This window comes from Cricetulus griseus, chromosome 2, assembly GCF_003668045.3.
Source record: "Cricetulus griseus strain 17A/GY chromosome 2, alternate assembly CriGri-PICRH-1.0, whole genome shotgun sequence".
NCBI classification, from domain to species: Eukaryota; Metazoa; Chordata; class Mammalia; order Rodentia; family Cricetidae; genus Cricetulus; species Cricetulus griseus.
This window is the reverse complement of record NC_048595.1, coordinates 182443801-182459933: the sequence shown is the minus strand read 5'-3', so window position 1 is coordinate 182459933 and position 16133 is coordinate 182443801. Positions and strand designations below refer to the sequence as shown.

At 41.6% G+C, this 16133-nt stretch overlaps 1 protein-coding gene and 1 long non-coding RNA gene across 5 annotated transcripts in view; one reads left to right on the top strand and one right to left on the bottom strand.

The window, feature by feature from the left end:
* Positions 1–6552: 6552 nt before the first annotated feature.
* On the bottom strand, positions 6553–8213 carry LOC113834064. Of its 3 annotated transcripts, none has more exons than XR_003482329.2 (3): positions 8057–8213; positions 7685–7896; positions 6553–7341 (listed from the first exon to the last, which is right to left on the bottom strand). It is a non-coding gene; the product is annotated as an uncharacterized LOC113834064 (long non-coding RNA). The 3 variants fall into 3 exon arrangements; XR_003482328.2 differs by having other exon boundaries at positions 7685–7893; XR_004768337.1 differs by having other exon boundaries at positions 7685–7780.
* Positions 8214–8473: 260 nt separating this feature from the next.
* Positions 8474–16133, top strand: part of Gramd2b (GRAM domain containing 2B) — a 59091-nt gene continuing 51431 nt past the window's right edge. The window contains exon 1 of one of the 2 annotated variants that reach the window (XM_027400925.2): positions 8474–8742. In XM_027400925.2, coding sequence (XP_027256726.1) covers positions 8660–8742 — 83 coding nt within the window. In that variant the 5' untranslated portion in view covers positions 8474–8659. The remainder of the gene's footprint in view (positions 8743–16133) is intronic. The other variant, XM_027400926.2, reaches the window with a different exon arrangement.

Here is a 16133-nt window from a genome sequence, read left to right as displayed (position 1 = left end):
GGAAGTGAACTGAGACACTGGATGTGGCTTGAGCACATGAGACCTCAAAGCCTGCCTCCACAATAACACACTTCCTCCAAGAAGGCCTCACCTATTCCAACAAAGCCACACCTACTAGTAATGCCACTTCCTCTGGGGATTCTTTCCTTTCAAACCACCACAGCATCTAACATGAAGCAAATACTTTTGGATAGAGTAATGAATACATCAGATGGAGTCCTTATTTTGGGAGTCATTCCATTCTTGAGGTGAAAGAACTGATTTCACAAAAAGTAGACAGAAAACCCATTACCGGGATGAGACATAGGCTATCTCCCTCCCTGCAGCAGACACACTACAGAGCAGCAGCCTTTTTGTTGTTGCTAGCATGTGCCAAGATCAGTGACTAGTCTTGGGGTCTCTGCCGGTCCCTTTCCTCCAACAGGCTAGCTTTGCATCCAGATCTTCATGGGCTTTCTCCTTCTTGTCTTCAAAGCTCAGCTGAGCTGTCACCTCTTAATGGGACTTCCCTATCATCTTATGTAAAACAAGTTTCCCTCCCCCTCTACTCTTTTCTGATTCCTTATCTTTGTATTTCTTATGCATTAAGAAATGGTGCCACTCAGATACAGTGGTCCCTCAGCATCCTCTGTGGACTGTTTCTAAGATCAAAAGCCAGTGAGGCTCAAGTCCCTTAAAAACAATCTGGTGTAAAATCGGCGTTTAATGTCTAGTCATTTATAATCCCCAATACCATGGAAATGCTGTGTAAATAGTTGTTATACAAGTGGGGAAAGACTCTATACATGTTTAGTGTAGACGCACCCACTGTAGACATATCTATACTTTGACCTGCAATTAGTTACATCTAAGGAGACAGAATACGTGACTACTGGGGGCTGGTTGTACTTTTCAAATTTTAGTTTCTACATCTAGAATGCAGATAGGTTTTTACCCTTTTGTTCACTTTTGTATCTCACATATTAAAAACAGTGCCCTAGTGACCTAACTCCTGGTACTAACATCTTGAATCTAGGCTAGTCTGTGGCTTGCCTTTGATGAATAGAATCCAATATAGATGTTCCAGTGCTCTCACATAAAGAAAATGTAGATTCAACCTTGGTTTGCAGAACAGATGGCTCCAACAACTTTAAAAACAAAACAAAACTCAAGTGTACCCAGATCTCAATGGCCACAGCTAGCCTCAGTAAAGCATCATACAGGGAAACTAGGATGTCCCTCTGGCTTTCAGCTCTACTATCTAGCCCACCAAAAGAGCCAGATCTTCCAATGAAAATGCATTTTGCCTGTCCACATCCGTTGAGTCTTTGAATGGTTCCATCCCTGGGCTGCATGTTACTGTGCCCAAATGAGTGACAAGCATCTAGCTGAGTGTAGTCAACTCATAAAACTACAAGAGATAACAATAAATTACTGTTGAGACCCCTACAGTTTCAGGCAGATAGTTACAAAACAACTGGAAACTTCAAAATACAGCCACCAAAAGTAGCTCTAAACTCAAACATTTCTTTCTTCCCAAATACAGCTATTGTAAATTTAAATTTTTGTCTTCTTGAGAATTTCATACATGAGTATTCTACTTAAATCATTCCCACTCTTGCTTATGCCCCTCCAGTTCCTACTGGGTCCACCACTCCCTCTCAAATTGCAACTCTTCACCTATGGATGGGAAATTTCTTCCATCTGATTTGTTGTGGTGATTTGAATAAGAATGGCTCCCATAGGCTCATAGATTTGAATGCCTGGACACCAGGGAGTGGTACCATTAGGAAGTACAGCCTTGTTGGAGTAGGTGTGGCCTTGTTGGAAGAAGTGTGTCACTGGGGGTGGGTTTTGAGGTTTCGATGCTCCGGCTAGTCGCAGTGTCTCTCTCTCTCTCCTCCTTCTGGCTGCCAATCCAGATATAAAAGTCTTGGTTCTTTGCCAGCACCACATCCGCCTACATGCTGCTATGCTTCCCATTGTGATGACAATGAGCCAAACTTTTGAACCTGTAAACCAGTCCCCATTAAATGCTTTCCTTTTTAAGAGTTGCTGTGATCGACTGCACATGGTGGCACATGCCTTTAATCCCCACACTCAGGAGGCAGAGGCAGGCAGATCTCTGAGTCTGAGGACAGCCTAATTTATAAAGCGAGTTCCAGGACAGCCAGGACTACACCAAGAAACCTGTCTTGAAAAAACAAAAACAAAACAAAAACGAGTTGCTGTGGTCATGGTGTTTCTTCATATCAATAGAATGCTGACTAAAACACACATCAACTGGAGTTGTCATTATGCAAGTCTTGTTTAGGCAATTATACTGTTGTCATTTCATGGGTGCAACTTTCCTGTCATGCATAGAAGACACTGTCACACAGGAAACATCCTGGTTGTTTGGGACCTACAATCTTTCTGCTCCCTCTTTCACACATTACCTGAGCCATAGATGTAGGGGTTGCACTGTAGATATTACAATTTGGGTTGGGAACCTTATGGTCAGTTCTCTGCAATTTGACAGGTTGTTTCTCCACAAATATTATATTCACATCTGTGGTCCCTAATGGGGCTTTCCTTCAACATGCTTTCCAATATAGCAGGCTCTTTGCCATCAACAAAATGTGTTTTGCATTATTCAGCTTCTATAATCCTGTAAGCAACCCCATTGGAAGGCAAGAAAACAGGGTCTTTACATTCTAGGGGGTGCTGTGGGTTTTTGTTGCTGTTGTTGAACTCCATGAAGATTAGACTCATCTTTTAAAAGTGATAGAGGTTTAAATTTTGTTTAGTGTGTGGTAGGCAACCATTTCCCCCAATAAAATTAAGACAAAGTACAAATATATGAAACAAGCTTAAGCAAAAGAATTCCAGCGTTGGTGGCACACGCTTTTAATCCCAGCATTTAGGAAGGATTAATCTCACTTAATCTCTGTGAGTTCAAGGCCAGCCTGGTCTACAGAGCAAGTGCCAGGATAGGCTCCAAAGCTACACAGAGAAACCCTGTCTCAAAAACAAAACAAAACAAACAAACAAAAAAAAGAATTCCAACTGAAGCTGGAGTGACTACACCTAAATAGTATTAAGAAGTTGGCATTGAACAAGGTGGAATGCATGCCTGGTACTGTTAACCAGGCCATAAACCTATAAACCTATAACTGTCAAGGTCACTGGCCCCTCAGAAAAAACCTAGTACTATTATTTTTCTAGATGACATAGTAATAAACTACCCCCTAAGTTCTTATCTTTATGCCCATATATAAGTACATCTCTCAGTTCTCACCAAAGAAGCTTCTTTTTGCAGTAGATAGCAACTAATACAGAGGCCAATAGCTGGTCAACATACAGAGAATAAATAAGAGACTAAAAGTACTCAGTTATGGATGGAATGTCTATATTACATCCCTTTTCCCCAGGGCTCAGGGATCACAGTGGAAGAGGTGTCAGAAAGACTGTAAGAGCCAAAAGTAGTGAAAACCTGCAACAAAACAGTATTTGCTGGACATGAAAGGGCAGTTGCACACTTTGAATCCACAGCAGCTGTGAAAGCATGCACAAGAGTTGTACAAGATCAAGCCAGAGAAACTTCTAGCATGGACCGGGGAAGGACTCATGAAGTTCCACCTGTAGTTGAGGAGTTATTAGCAAATGATGGTTCTTGGGAAAGGATGGTTGTTCTTCAGGTTGTACAGGCCTACAGGCTCAGGGTCTAGTAGAGGGCCCTATACCCATGCACACTGGCGATATTAAGTAGACTCAGTGGGTCTTTAAAAAACAAAAATCAAAGCAAAGCAAAGCAAACAAACACATGAAGTTGAGAGGGAACAGTGGGAGGGGGAATGGGGAAGAGCTGGAGGGGGTAGAAAGAGGATGAATTTGATCAAAACACATTATATGAAATTCTCCAAAAAAAAAAAAAAAAAGGAAAGGAAATGTAAGCATTAAAAAGACAAGAAAAGAAGTTGGCATTGAGTCAGAAGACCTACGTTCAGTACCTCTCCTCACTAGACCTAAGAGCCTGGATTTGACCCAAAGCCAGTGTGGAATTCACCTGGATGACCTTGGACACCTTCCCATTTACAAGCTGTGCTCAATAATATTTGCCTTTCAGATAATATGCAGGTGTTTCAAGATATGGAGCAGATTTTAATTTATAACTTATGTGGTATACTAGCTTAACATTACTATAACAAAATAACTGAGATAATCAACTTACAGAGAAGGAAAGGTTCATTTTGGCTCACAGTATTGAAGATTCTGGTCCATGATCCATTGTTTTGGAAGTTGCTGAGAGGAAGCTTAGGGTGGAAGGAAAGCATGCCAGAGGGAACTACTCACCTGGTGGTAGCTGGGAAGCAAAAGAGAGAAAGCAGGAAGAGCCAGGGTCCTGATATTTTTGAGAATAGGCCCCTGTGACCTAACTGAATCCCATGAGGCCTTATCCCTAAGGATTTACCATCTCTACAATCCTTCCTGAGTGGGCACCATACTTTTTAACACATGGGCTTGGAGGGAACACTTATTTAAACCACAGCATGTGGCATCATTTGTTTCATCTTTGAGGAGGATTGAAATGAGGGCTGAGATGTACTTAAGTTGAGCCTGGCAAGCATAAGCCTCTGGAGTTCAATCCTCAGCACCACACACAAGCCAAATGTGGTGAGAGTTCAAGACGAGCAGGTCTCCAGACCCTGCCTTTAAAACATTAAATTAATAAATAATTCGTTTATATTTTTAAAAATGTAAAGAATGCTGAAATGAGGAAGGTTTTGCATCACCTCTTCTGTTCTCACGGAACCAGATATATCCTAGTGGTTTTGAACCTCTGGCCCTAGGACCTTTTGCCACTCTGCCCTTTTCTTTTCAACACAGGCAGGAAACATGGGTTTTATTTCATCTCTATGCAGAAACCTTGAGTGATTAAATGTCCCAGTATACACTATTGCCTGGGTTGGGAAATACTGGTTCAAAATCTTTCTATCGATTTCAAATGTCTTGTTATTTCATGGCCCATGACACACTCTTCCACTGTAAAGGTTGTGTTCACCAGACTTTCTCATTTAATATAATAAAGCATCCAAACGTGATTAGCCTCCAGTAATATTTCTCAACTTTGATTCTGTTGTTTAGGCAGCTTTTCTTTAAGTCTTAAAATTAAGCTCTCCAGCGTTACTGCAGAGCTTTCTTCTTACTCTCTCAAAGTCTTCCCATTTTCCCCTTCAGATAACTGACTGTAATTGAAAACAGGGATGGACTGATAAGTGTTTCTGGGGCACTTTGACCATGAATACTGGGCATGAGTAAATTATTATAAAGCCTCCAGGTTTTATCTTGAAAAATCATAGGCACCTTCCAAATTGTATCATCTGATTGTGAGTAATAATACTGGCCTGCAAAGCCAGTTAATGCACAGTCATATTGACTAATAAATATACACCCTGCCACGTTCTGTGTATTAGGTAACCATTTGATCTCACACCATGACCACACCTCTACTCAAGTTTCCAAACTCATCCTTTGAACTCTACCCTTGAGCTTGTGACAGCTGTGCAATGGATCTAACCAATGCTAAGTAAAGGTCAACATTTGACCAACAGTCTAAACTGTTTGAAGCTTCTACCTCCAAAAAGATGAGTTCAGAGTTTTCTAACAGTTATTTCAATAACTGGAAGAACTATGAGTTGGAATTCTTCTTTGATATAGGAAAAGAATTTAGGTTTCCAGGGGCCTGAAGGAAGAAAAGTAATGAGTTTCATATCAGCGGAAGGTCAAAGAAACACATCCTAAGCAACATCATCTGCCTGTGTACTACACATGAGACTTCCTTATCGATTGACTGATGCCACATTGCATACACTGAGCTTGACTTGACTGTATGGTAATTGAAAGAGAACCTTTTATTCACTGTTGGTGGGAGTGCAAGTTAATACAGCCATTGTAGAGATCAGTTTGGAGATTTCACAAAATAAAAATAGAAATAGAATTACCACAGGACCCAGCTATTTCACTCCTAGGCGTGTGTCCAGACAACTTCATATCATACCCTACTACAGAGACATTTGCAGCCCTATGTTTATTGCTGCTTTATTCACTGTAGCAAAGAATTAGAACCAACCTCATTGTCCATTAATAGATGAATGGATCATGAAAATTTAGTGCATGCACACATGTGTGCATTGCAGTACTAGTAAGTTCTAAAGGAAAATGGAGTTTTAAAAACTTGTGGGAACATGGGGCTGGAGAGATGGCTCAATGGTTAATAGCACAGCTTGTTCTTTCAAAGGTCCTGAGTTCAATTCCCAGCAACTACATGGTGGCTCACAGCCATCTGTAATGAGATCTGGTGTCCTCCTCTCGCCTGCAGGCATACATGGAGACAGAACACTGTATACATAATAAATAAATAAATCTTTTTTAAAAATGTAAGAACATGGATGGATTTAGAATGTATGATATTAAGCAAGGTTGTCTGGGCCCCATATTGAGGGGCCATCTGTCTGTATGCACCAGCTAATATAGCTTCACACCTGAGCAGGAGAGTGTGAATTGAGGAAAGAAACAGGCTAGAGACAGAGGTAGAGTCAGGAGGGCTTCCAGTGAATACTAGGATCAGCCCCAAGTTTATTACTCAAAGCTCCTATATACCCCAATCAAAATGGGGAAAGGCAAAAGACTTCCTTACGAATATACATAGAACAAGCAGAGTAATAGCCTCCTCAACACCCCAAACATCAAGTAACCATATTCTGAGTTAAGTATTCTGTTGTTTAGGCAGGGTATGCATCGACCACCCCTTAGGCCAAACACCCTTTTGCATCCACATCTTAGGCCAGACATCTTCATTGTTTCACCTTGGAAGAGCAAGGACAGGTAAAACTCTACGACCTTAAGTCAAAATGGAATGGAGTCAATTCTGTGGGCTGTCACACAAGGTCACAAAATCTCGGGAAGAAAGAAAAAACAACACACATTCTCTCTCATATGTGGAATTTAGTCAATAATACATGTGAATATGTAAAGAGATGTGCATGTGATCAACAGGAACAGAGAACGGGGTTGTCTAAACACTAGGAGCTGAAGAAGGACTGAATGCAGGCAATGACCCTGAGTTATAAAAGAAAGCATAAAGGTGTTTTTCTAGCTCTGTTTCTGCCATGCATCTTTCTGGTTTTGGTGGTGGAGAAGTGCATAAAATATATTGGACACTGAAAGTGTAAAACCGAACATGAGGGTCCAGAGCCAACTTGTTTGTTTGTTTTTGGAGACAGGGTTTCTCTGTGTAGCCCTGGTTGTCCTGGAACTCAGAGATGCACCTACCTCTGCTGTGAGGTCACCACCACTGCCAAGCCCGAATGTCAATTCTAACTGTAGAGAAGAAGTAGTTCTAGTTAGACTTTGGTTCTAGTTAATTTTGTGTGTAAATAAGTAAATAATTACCTATTTGCCATGTTTATAATAAAGTTTACAAAATTTAAAAAAAACAGCAACTGGAAGAAAAACCAATTAGCTGTTTGGTGGTGTAATTAAAACTTAGCAAGTAAAACAAAGCAGGTTTTTTACTCCTGGTACTTTACCCACAAGCCCCACCTCTATGACCTCCCCTAGCTGGGCCTCGATTACAGCCACGCTGCTGAAGTCCTAACCTGAGCCGCTAAAGAGTGTTTTAGCGCTCTTTAATCCAGCTGTAAGGGTATGCCTGATTACTTACCCTATTCATGCATCAAAACGGGCCGACCATGGCTTTGAGGAACCTTAAACACACAGCACCTTGTGGTCCAGCATGTCTTAACTTTTAAATAAGCACCTGAAGGAATGGAAGCAGGGACTTACTTGATCATTGGTACCTAGCAGCATCATTCAGAACCGTGGAAGGTGGGGCGTCCCCAAATGACCATCCGAATACGCATAAAAGCACATCTGCTATGGAAGATGTATACAGGATAATGAAATATTATTCAGCCAAACCACACCCGCCAAGATTGCTGAGGGGGTTTCGATGGTTGTTTTACTGCCTCTCCTATCTCTTACCCACGGAAGAACTAGACGGGGTTCATAAGGTGACTACTTATTTTGTTCCTACCTGACAAACCGAGGGGCTCCATTGTTAGCACCGAGAGGTTGTCCCCCGTGAGGTTAACACCCTGTGTGGATAAATTTCGGCTAGGCAGAGGGCTGTCCCGCAGGGCACTGGTGTGAGCAATCAGCAACACTCAGTGCGGTCCACTTCCTGCCCAGTATAACCCCCCCCGGCGCGCGCGCGCGCCCTGCCCCCCCTCCCCCCTTCCCTTCCCCATATTACCCACAGGGGTTGGCGGGGCGGGGAGGGGGAGAGATAAAACCCAGAGCTGCAGGCGGCTACCGCGTTGTCTTGTTAGGCAAATGTTTCACCTGCTTGGCCAATTAGCGTCATCTCCCAGAAAGACGAGTTCAACAGGTTTCCATTTGCCCTCCCTCTGCCTCCTGGGTTGGGGAAAAGGGCTGTCACTTTGCTTCGACCCTCCCCTTCCCTCCCTCTGGGCTCTTCCAGCCTGGCTCGGACCAATCACGCCGGCTCCAACGTGTCCAGGTTGGCGGCCCCGGAGCTCGGCCGCCTGGATGCGCAGCACTAAGGTGCCAGGGGGCCGGGAGCGGGGAACCCCGAGTGGGGAGCCGAGTCCTGGGGTGAGCCCGGGACGCGGCCCCGATGACTGAGCTCCAGCAAGAGGTGGAGGACGCCAAGCCCGCCAAAGTGCTCGGCAAGAGAGAAGGCAAAGTTGGCCCAGCCCAGTAAGTGACCTTTGGGGGGACGCGCCCAGACCGAATTGTTAGCTTAGCCTGCGTTCGGATGGAAAGGGCTTTCTAAACTTCTGTAGTGACGCCCCCCCCCCACATCTCTCTCCCCTTCATCTCTCCCCTCTCCCCCTCCCTCCTCCAGCTCTTTCCCTTTCTCCTTCCCTCATTAAAGAATGCATTGTCTATCTTGCAATCCTGTGGTGATGAGAATTACTGGATCCAAAAGCATAATTGATGTTTTCTAATTCCCAAGAGTTCTGGGGAAACTCCCCAAATCTTGGAGCCATGTCAAGCGCCCATGCTAAACTTTGCTTCAGTCCTGCTATTTCCGAATGATAGCTGGAGAGATCCAAGTGACTCTGGTTATTGGATGTCATGTGTTGATCGCTTTCACAATAATGCGTACTTTATTTGATTTAGAGCTCGTGGCTGGCTCTCAGAGCTCCTGTTTCCACATAAGGGAGAAGTAGTTGGAAACAAGTATACTTTGTCTTTCCCTTCAAGTCTGTGCCCATACACACACACACACACACACACACACACACACACACACACACACACAAACACAGCATTTACAGTTTTGTGAAGGAATGCTGAACTAAGACAAAAACACTTAAAATACTGCTGTGTCTGTGCTCCTAAAGCATTTAAGTGCATATTGGATTTGCACATTACCTGACCTGCATATTCTTCGTCACACTGAGAACAAATATTTCCATCAGAAGGATACATCCTGCAAGTACACTCTCTTTTCCTTTCTTGTGCTACTTTGAATGCTTGTTGAATAATCCAGAGGTGTGGTTTTTAAATGATTGTTATTCTTGTTCCTCTTTTTAAAAGAAAAACAGAAATCTTTCACTATTAGTGATTTGCTCTATCACCCTAATGTGTCAAAACGTATCACTGCAACATTTACTAATGGCACCATCAATATCTAAATAAGCCCCCTTTTATTTCAAGTTATTAAGTTGCTGGTGAGCCTAGTATGTTTTATTGATACTACTATCAATGATAATTTCTAATAGTGAAGTCTCGGTCCATGACCATCATGTAGGTGTTTTGTTGTTGCTGTTGTTTTGTTTGTGAATCACAGCCTTGTTCCATCCACATGAGGACTCTTATACATGACTGCAGACTTTAGATCAGCGTTTCTCAACCTGTGGGTCATGACCCCTTTGCAGGTTGAACTACCCATTCACAGTGGTTGTGGAAAATACAGATATTTACATTACGGTTCATAACAGTAGCAAAATTATAGTTATGAAGTAGTGATGAAAATAATTTTATGGTTGGGGTCACCACATGAGGAACTGTATTAAAGGGTTGCAGTGTTAGGAAGGCTGAGAACCATTGCTCTAGATTCTATCAGTTGAGTTTATGTGAAAATTTGGGAAGAAGAGATGTTAGCCATTATGATCTGTGGTTTCAAGGCTGTGGCCAGACTGTTTCCTAGGTCTCTGTTACCCTGACCTCTCTTTGCTGTACAGTGTCCAGCAGCTTAAGCTAATGTTCCTGCACTTGATCTTACCGAAAAGGTCAAGAAGTAGTATATTTCCTATTCATTTTGGTGAAGGGAAAAGGTTGACAGAAGCAAAACTCATATAAAATATGTTTTTTCTCACCCCCAAATAAAATCCTAACTGTATAATAATAATTCAGATCAATGACCGGCATGCTGGTACACACCTTCAGTCTCAGTACTCTGGAGGCAGAGGCAGGAGAATCTCCATGAATTCAAAGCCAGCCTGATTTATGTAGCAAGTTCCAGGACAACTGGGCTACAAAGAAAAATCCTGTTTCAAACACCAAAAACTAAATAACAGCTGTTTCCTTCATTCTCTGTCATGTCTATATATACTTAATTTCCTCTAGAGAAAACTCAGTACGAATAGTCCTTTCACCAAGATATAGACGTTGTCTGTGATTGGAGCATTGAGTGGCAGAAGTGGGGCTAGAAAGCTTGGGTCTGGAAACTCTTAGTTTCACCCAAGGCAGTCAGTATCCAGTTAAACAAAGAATGATGACTCAAATCTACTGAACAGTTGTCAAGCTTTGAAATCTCCATGTCCCAGGCGTCTGGATCTTCAGATAAGGCTAAGCTTCGGATTGATTGAAAACTCACCTATAGCAGTGATACAGGTTTTGTTCACTCACAGCTTAGATGTTAGGGACATACTTTCATAAAAAGTAGTAAACCTGACAGCACTGAAGGTCACAGCTCCAATATAGCCTGTCCTTTGGGCAATCCATTTTACAAATTCATTTCGGCCAACTAGTACTGCAGTAGCTACTTGTACAGTTATGTGGTCAGTTCAAAGATAAATGTGCTTTTGCATCTGTCCTTCTGGTACTCAAAAGAGCAGTAGGATGAAGTGGACAAGGTACCATGAAAAGTTTGACTTGTAACACAATCTTAAATGTAGTTAAGATTTGCCTTTTGCCATCTTTGGTAAAATGTGGCAAAATTTGCTAACTTAACTGTCCCTACAAGGTAGCATTTTCTAAGCCTGCCAGTGTCATTTTTGTTTCCATCTAGATTTTAGACATTTTCTTTTGAGCTCTTCAACGCTTGCTCTGTTGTCAGGATAAGAGTTAAAGAGGGGATGTCGTTGTGGGTGTACTTGCGATAGGGTCACTTGGAGCCATTTTAGCTTACCAGATGTTTATGCTAACTCCCATGGGCTTCCAGGTGTCTCGGTAAACATTTGTGGCAAAGTATTGGAAGGCACCCTAATCGCACCACCTTGTGCCTCCTAGATAATAATAGTGGCATTGCTGAGAATGCTGGCTATGTGAGAGGAAGATGCTCAACACTTGACACTCATTTGCACATAGATTGAGGTAGGCATCATTGTAACTCCATTTTACAAATAAGAGCATTGTAGCTATGAGGAGCTAAGCAGGATAAATACAACAGTGGCTCAGATTCCAGCCCACATCTTCTCTCTCTAGATAGAAACACTGGATGGTAATTTATCCCTGGTCCTTAATTCCAGAGTCTATATCCCAGAGTGGCTGAACATAGCCTACTCTAAAACACACAGCCTTCGTTCAAAATTTTAAGGTCCTTCTAATTCTGGACATGAATAGACCATCTCAACCCCTTTCCTAATATTAGCCACCTGTACATCCCTTAGAGTGAAGTAGTCATAATAGTAGCCCTGTATTTAAGAGGTAACGCGTAGCACTGCCATGTTCATCCCAGAATTGTTCATGACAGTTAAGCTGTAGAATCAGCCTTTATCTATTAATGAATGAAGAGACAAAGAAAATCTAGTCCATATGTGCAATGGAAAATGTGGGATAGGGATGCTATTTGGCTTCAAAAAGGCAGGAAATCCTGTCATTTGGGACATGAATTAACCAAGAAGACATGCTAAGGGAAATAAGCCAAGCTCAGAATGACAAATACTGTGTGATGTCATAGAAGTAGAATGATAATTAGCCAGAGTATGGAGTGGGAAGGAATGGGGAGTTGTTGATCAGACCACAGAGTTTCGGGGCTGACAAGATAGCTCAGAGTGTAAAGTCAGCTGATGATCTGAGTTTGATTCCAAGGTCCCACATAGTAGAAAGAGATGACTGGCTCCCAAAAGTTGCCCTCTGACCTCCACATGTGCCATGGTACCCACATGCACAAACAAAATGAATATAATTTATAATAAAGAAGACAGAATTTCAGATAGGTGGCAAGAATAAATGTGAGATATGTTGGGTAACTAAAATGACAAAAATAATGTATGTTTCAAAGTAGAAAAATACCAACTGTCTCATCCTAAAAAAATGATTTTACCCATTCCATGTGTGTGTGTGTGTGTGTGTGTGTGTGTGTGTGTGTGTGTGTGTGTTTGTGTGTATGCTCCATAAATATATGTAGTCATGATTAGTCATTTTAAAATATGAAGGGGGCTGAAGAGATGGTTAAGAGCCCTATCAGCTCTTGCAGAGAACCCAGGTTTGGTTCCCAGAACCTCCATGATAGCATGCAACCATCCATAACTACAGTCCCAGAAGGTCTGATGCCCTCTTCTGGCCTCCACAGGCACCAGATACATGCACAGTACAATTACATACATGCAGGCCATACACAGAAAATAAAAGTAAATACATTTAAACTATGAGTTAAAAACTAGGGACACTGTTAGCAGTAGACTGCTTGCATAACCTATGTGAAGCCCAGCACCAGAAATAATAATAGAGAAATTAAGTTTTGAAAATATTCTTACAAAACAATCAGAGAAGACAATATACAGAAGGAATAAAGACTTGAATTGGAGACATCTGGCCCCCTCACCCCTGCTCCTTTCCACAGGGTTTCTTTCTCTCCTTACTCTTTTATCTCTAGAAATCAACTCAAATGTTCCTTCTTTTACAACCTTCTACCTATCACTAGCCACAAACATTCCTCCCTTACTAGGGCTCACCTTGTATATACATAGTCAACTGATAGGATTTAGCTGTTGCTGTCATAATAATTATTCGTTGTTTACTGAAGGTTTAGTTTGTACCAAGTGCTGCGGTAAATTGTTGGCATATATCAACCCACATGTGCATCCCCCTAGACTCTCCTGGGTGTCTTTACTCTAAGTGGGTAAGGGTTATAAACTGATTACATTTTTCCCTCAATAAATTTCTCAGAAGTTTATTCAAAGAGACCTGCAAATGGTCACATTTAATATGGTTTGCTGGTGAGCTAGGGAGGTGGAGACCGTGGCTCCCTAATTAGGAAATCTGGCCAGCTTATAACTGACATTCAGCTTGACTGTGTCAGGGGGAATGCCACATTTTCATTGTGTGAATCAGACTTTCTGTCAGCTATTTTTAGATACATTTGCTTGCCCAATAGCTACTACTTATGCAGTCATTGTGGCAATTGACTCTTTATCACCCAACTGCATATCTGATGTTAGCATGCAGGGTACCCTGGGTCTGGAGAGATGCCTCAGTAGGTACAACACATACTGCTCGTCCAGAGGACCCCAGGTTGGATTTCTAGCACACTACTCTGGGCAGTTCACAACAGCCTGTAACTCCAGCTCCAGTGGGATCTGATGCTTCTGGCCTCTGCAGCCACCCTCATATGTAAGAGTATACCCACACACAGACACACATACACTTACATGCACAATTAAAATAATAAAAAGGATATTCTTAAAAGTGCAGTATACCCCTTTTCTGAACAAAAATGGGTAATTTAACTGTATATCTCATTGTCTTGGTTTTGTATTTTTTTCATTCTGAATTTCATGCACCATTTCATGAACAGATCACATATAGCTCAGCATTTTTTTTTTTTGACAAATTACCAAAGACAGGTTCCTTAAAATTATACCAACTGTGGTCAAGTTACTATTAATGAGTTTCAGCAAATGACTAAAAGTAGAGATATATTTTTCAGCAAATATCCCAAATAATGAATTACATTTGTGATAAACACTTGAATGCAATTTGGCTTTTTAAATCTGAACTTTAATAAAGAGACAGGAATTATAATTTAAGTTCAATGGTAGAGGGCTTACTTCACATGTGTAAGGTCCTGGGTTTGACGCCCCCTCCACCACAGATAGGTAGGTAGGTAAGTAGACAGACAGACAGACAAACAGACAGACAGACAGACAACTAAGACTGGAAATCTGTCTAACTGCATCCGTTAGTAGAACAGGAGGACGGATGTGCATGGTGTAAACATTGCCTTCAAAGGAAGCTCTCTGGTATTAACAGTAATTATTTGGAGCATACTTTTTTTCCCTTTAAATTCAAATTCAAGGGCCTGGAGAGATGGCTCAAATGTTAAGAGTATTTGCTGCTCTTCCAGAGGACCTGGGTTCAGTTCCTAGCACCCATGTAGTAGCTCACAACCACCTGTAACTCCTTTTCCAGGGAGTCTGATGTCCTCTTTTGGCCTCGGCAGGCTCCAGGCACATATGTGGTATATATACATACATGCACATATATGTGCAGACACTCATACATTAATAAAATTAAATCTTTGAAAAATTCAAATTTAAGTAAAAATGAGTAACTTGTAGTGAAAGCTGCCTATAAAGCTTCACTGAGCTTTAAAATTTTATTACATTTAAAATTGTGTGTGTGATCTCTAAGTCATCAAATTCGACACCCCTAGTTCAGTTGCTAGTTATAAGCTTTGGAGTAGGAATTAAACATTATAGTATATTAAAAAGGCAAAAAGTACATTGGAGTATAGTCATCAGCGGTGGGGACGTGAAATGGTAACCATACACATGTTCTGGTTTAAATGAGTTTGAAAATATCTGTAGTGAACCAAACCGGCTCTATGACTGGGTTAATATCACAGGAAACTGCTGGTTTATCCAGACAGTGTAGAAAGTGGTTAGGGCCTTGGGCTCCAGAGAACCAGGGTTGGGATTTGGGTCTCCCCGGCTCCTGTATCCTGGTTGTTTAAACTGTGGGGTGCAATCCACATACAGGGTATATTACTGAATGTGGGAGTCAAGAAAAAATTGGCAACAGTCATGGGTTTCTGAATGAAATGACCACAGTTAATTCAAAATCAAACACATAATGAAGCTAAGGTGTTCCTATTGTCGGTTTCTGCATCGCCCTGGATCTGAGCACAGAGCAAGTACACTTTGTGGGGTGCATGCCGTCTCAGCACAGAATGTGAGCAAACCCCGCCTGAAACAGCATCCCAGATCCCAGACCGTTCTCTGTTAGGAGCGCTGTGGTGATTACACTGCACATGCAAAGTTTTCTGCTCTTACAGGAAAGTAAGGGTTCAATTATGGATAACGGACTTTTTAATATTTTCCTAGCATCACTCCCTGCCCTGTATCACATGAGTATATCTTTGAACTATAGCATTAGAATGTTTGACTTTTAAAATTTCGGTTTAAGTTGCTGACTTGGAGAGATGGCCCAGATGTCAACAGCACTGGCTGGTGTTTAATTCTCAGCACCCACATGGTAGCTTACAGCCTTCTGTAACTCTAGTTCCAAGGGGAATCTGACGCCCTCTTCTGGCTCCTATAGGCACTGCATATATGTGATGTACACTTACTTTTAAATATTTTTTTAAAAATTGTTCATCAAGTTTTGGTCTGGGATTAATAATACAGTGTATGAAATGTTCCCAAATACACTTCTGCTGAATTTATGTCAAGGAGCATTCTTAGCATTGACAATAATCAAGTCAAAATGTCTGTCAACTCTGGAAGATGTTCCTTGGCTTGTAGTACTTGTATCAAATATTCGGCCAAAATGTAATTCTTGATATTACAATAATCAAGCACACCCATCACTAAGAAATAGTACAATTATACATATAACAAAAATTGTTTTAAAACACATTTCTTTTTGATTTATTATCAGTAACTTTCATTTGTAAGCCTATTTTATAGACCTGT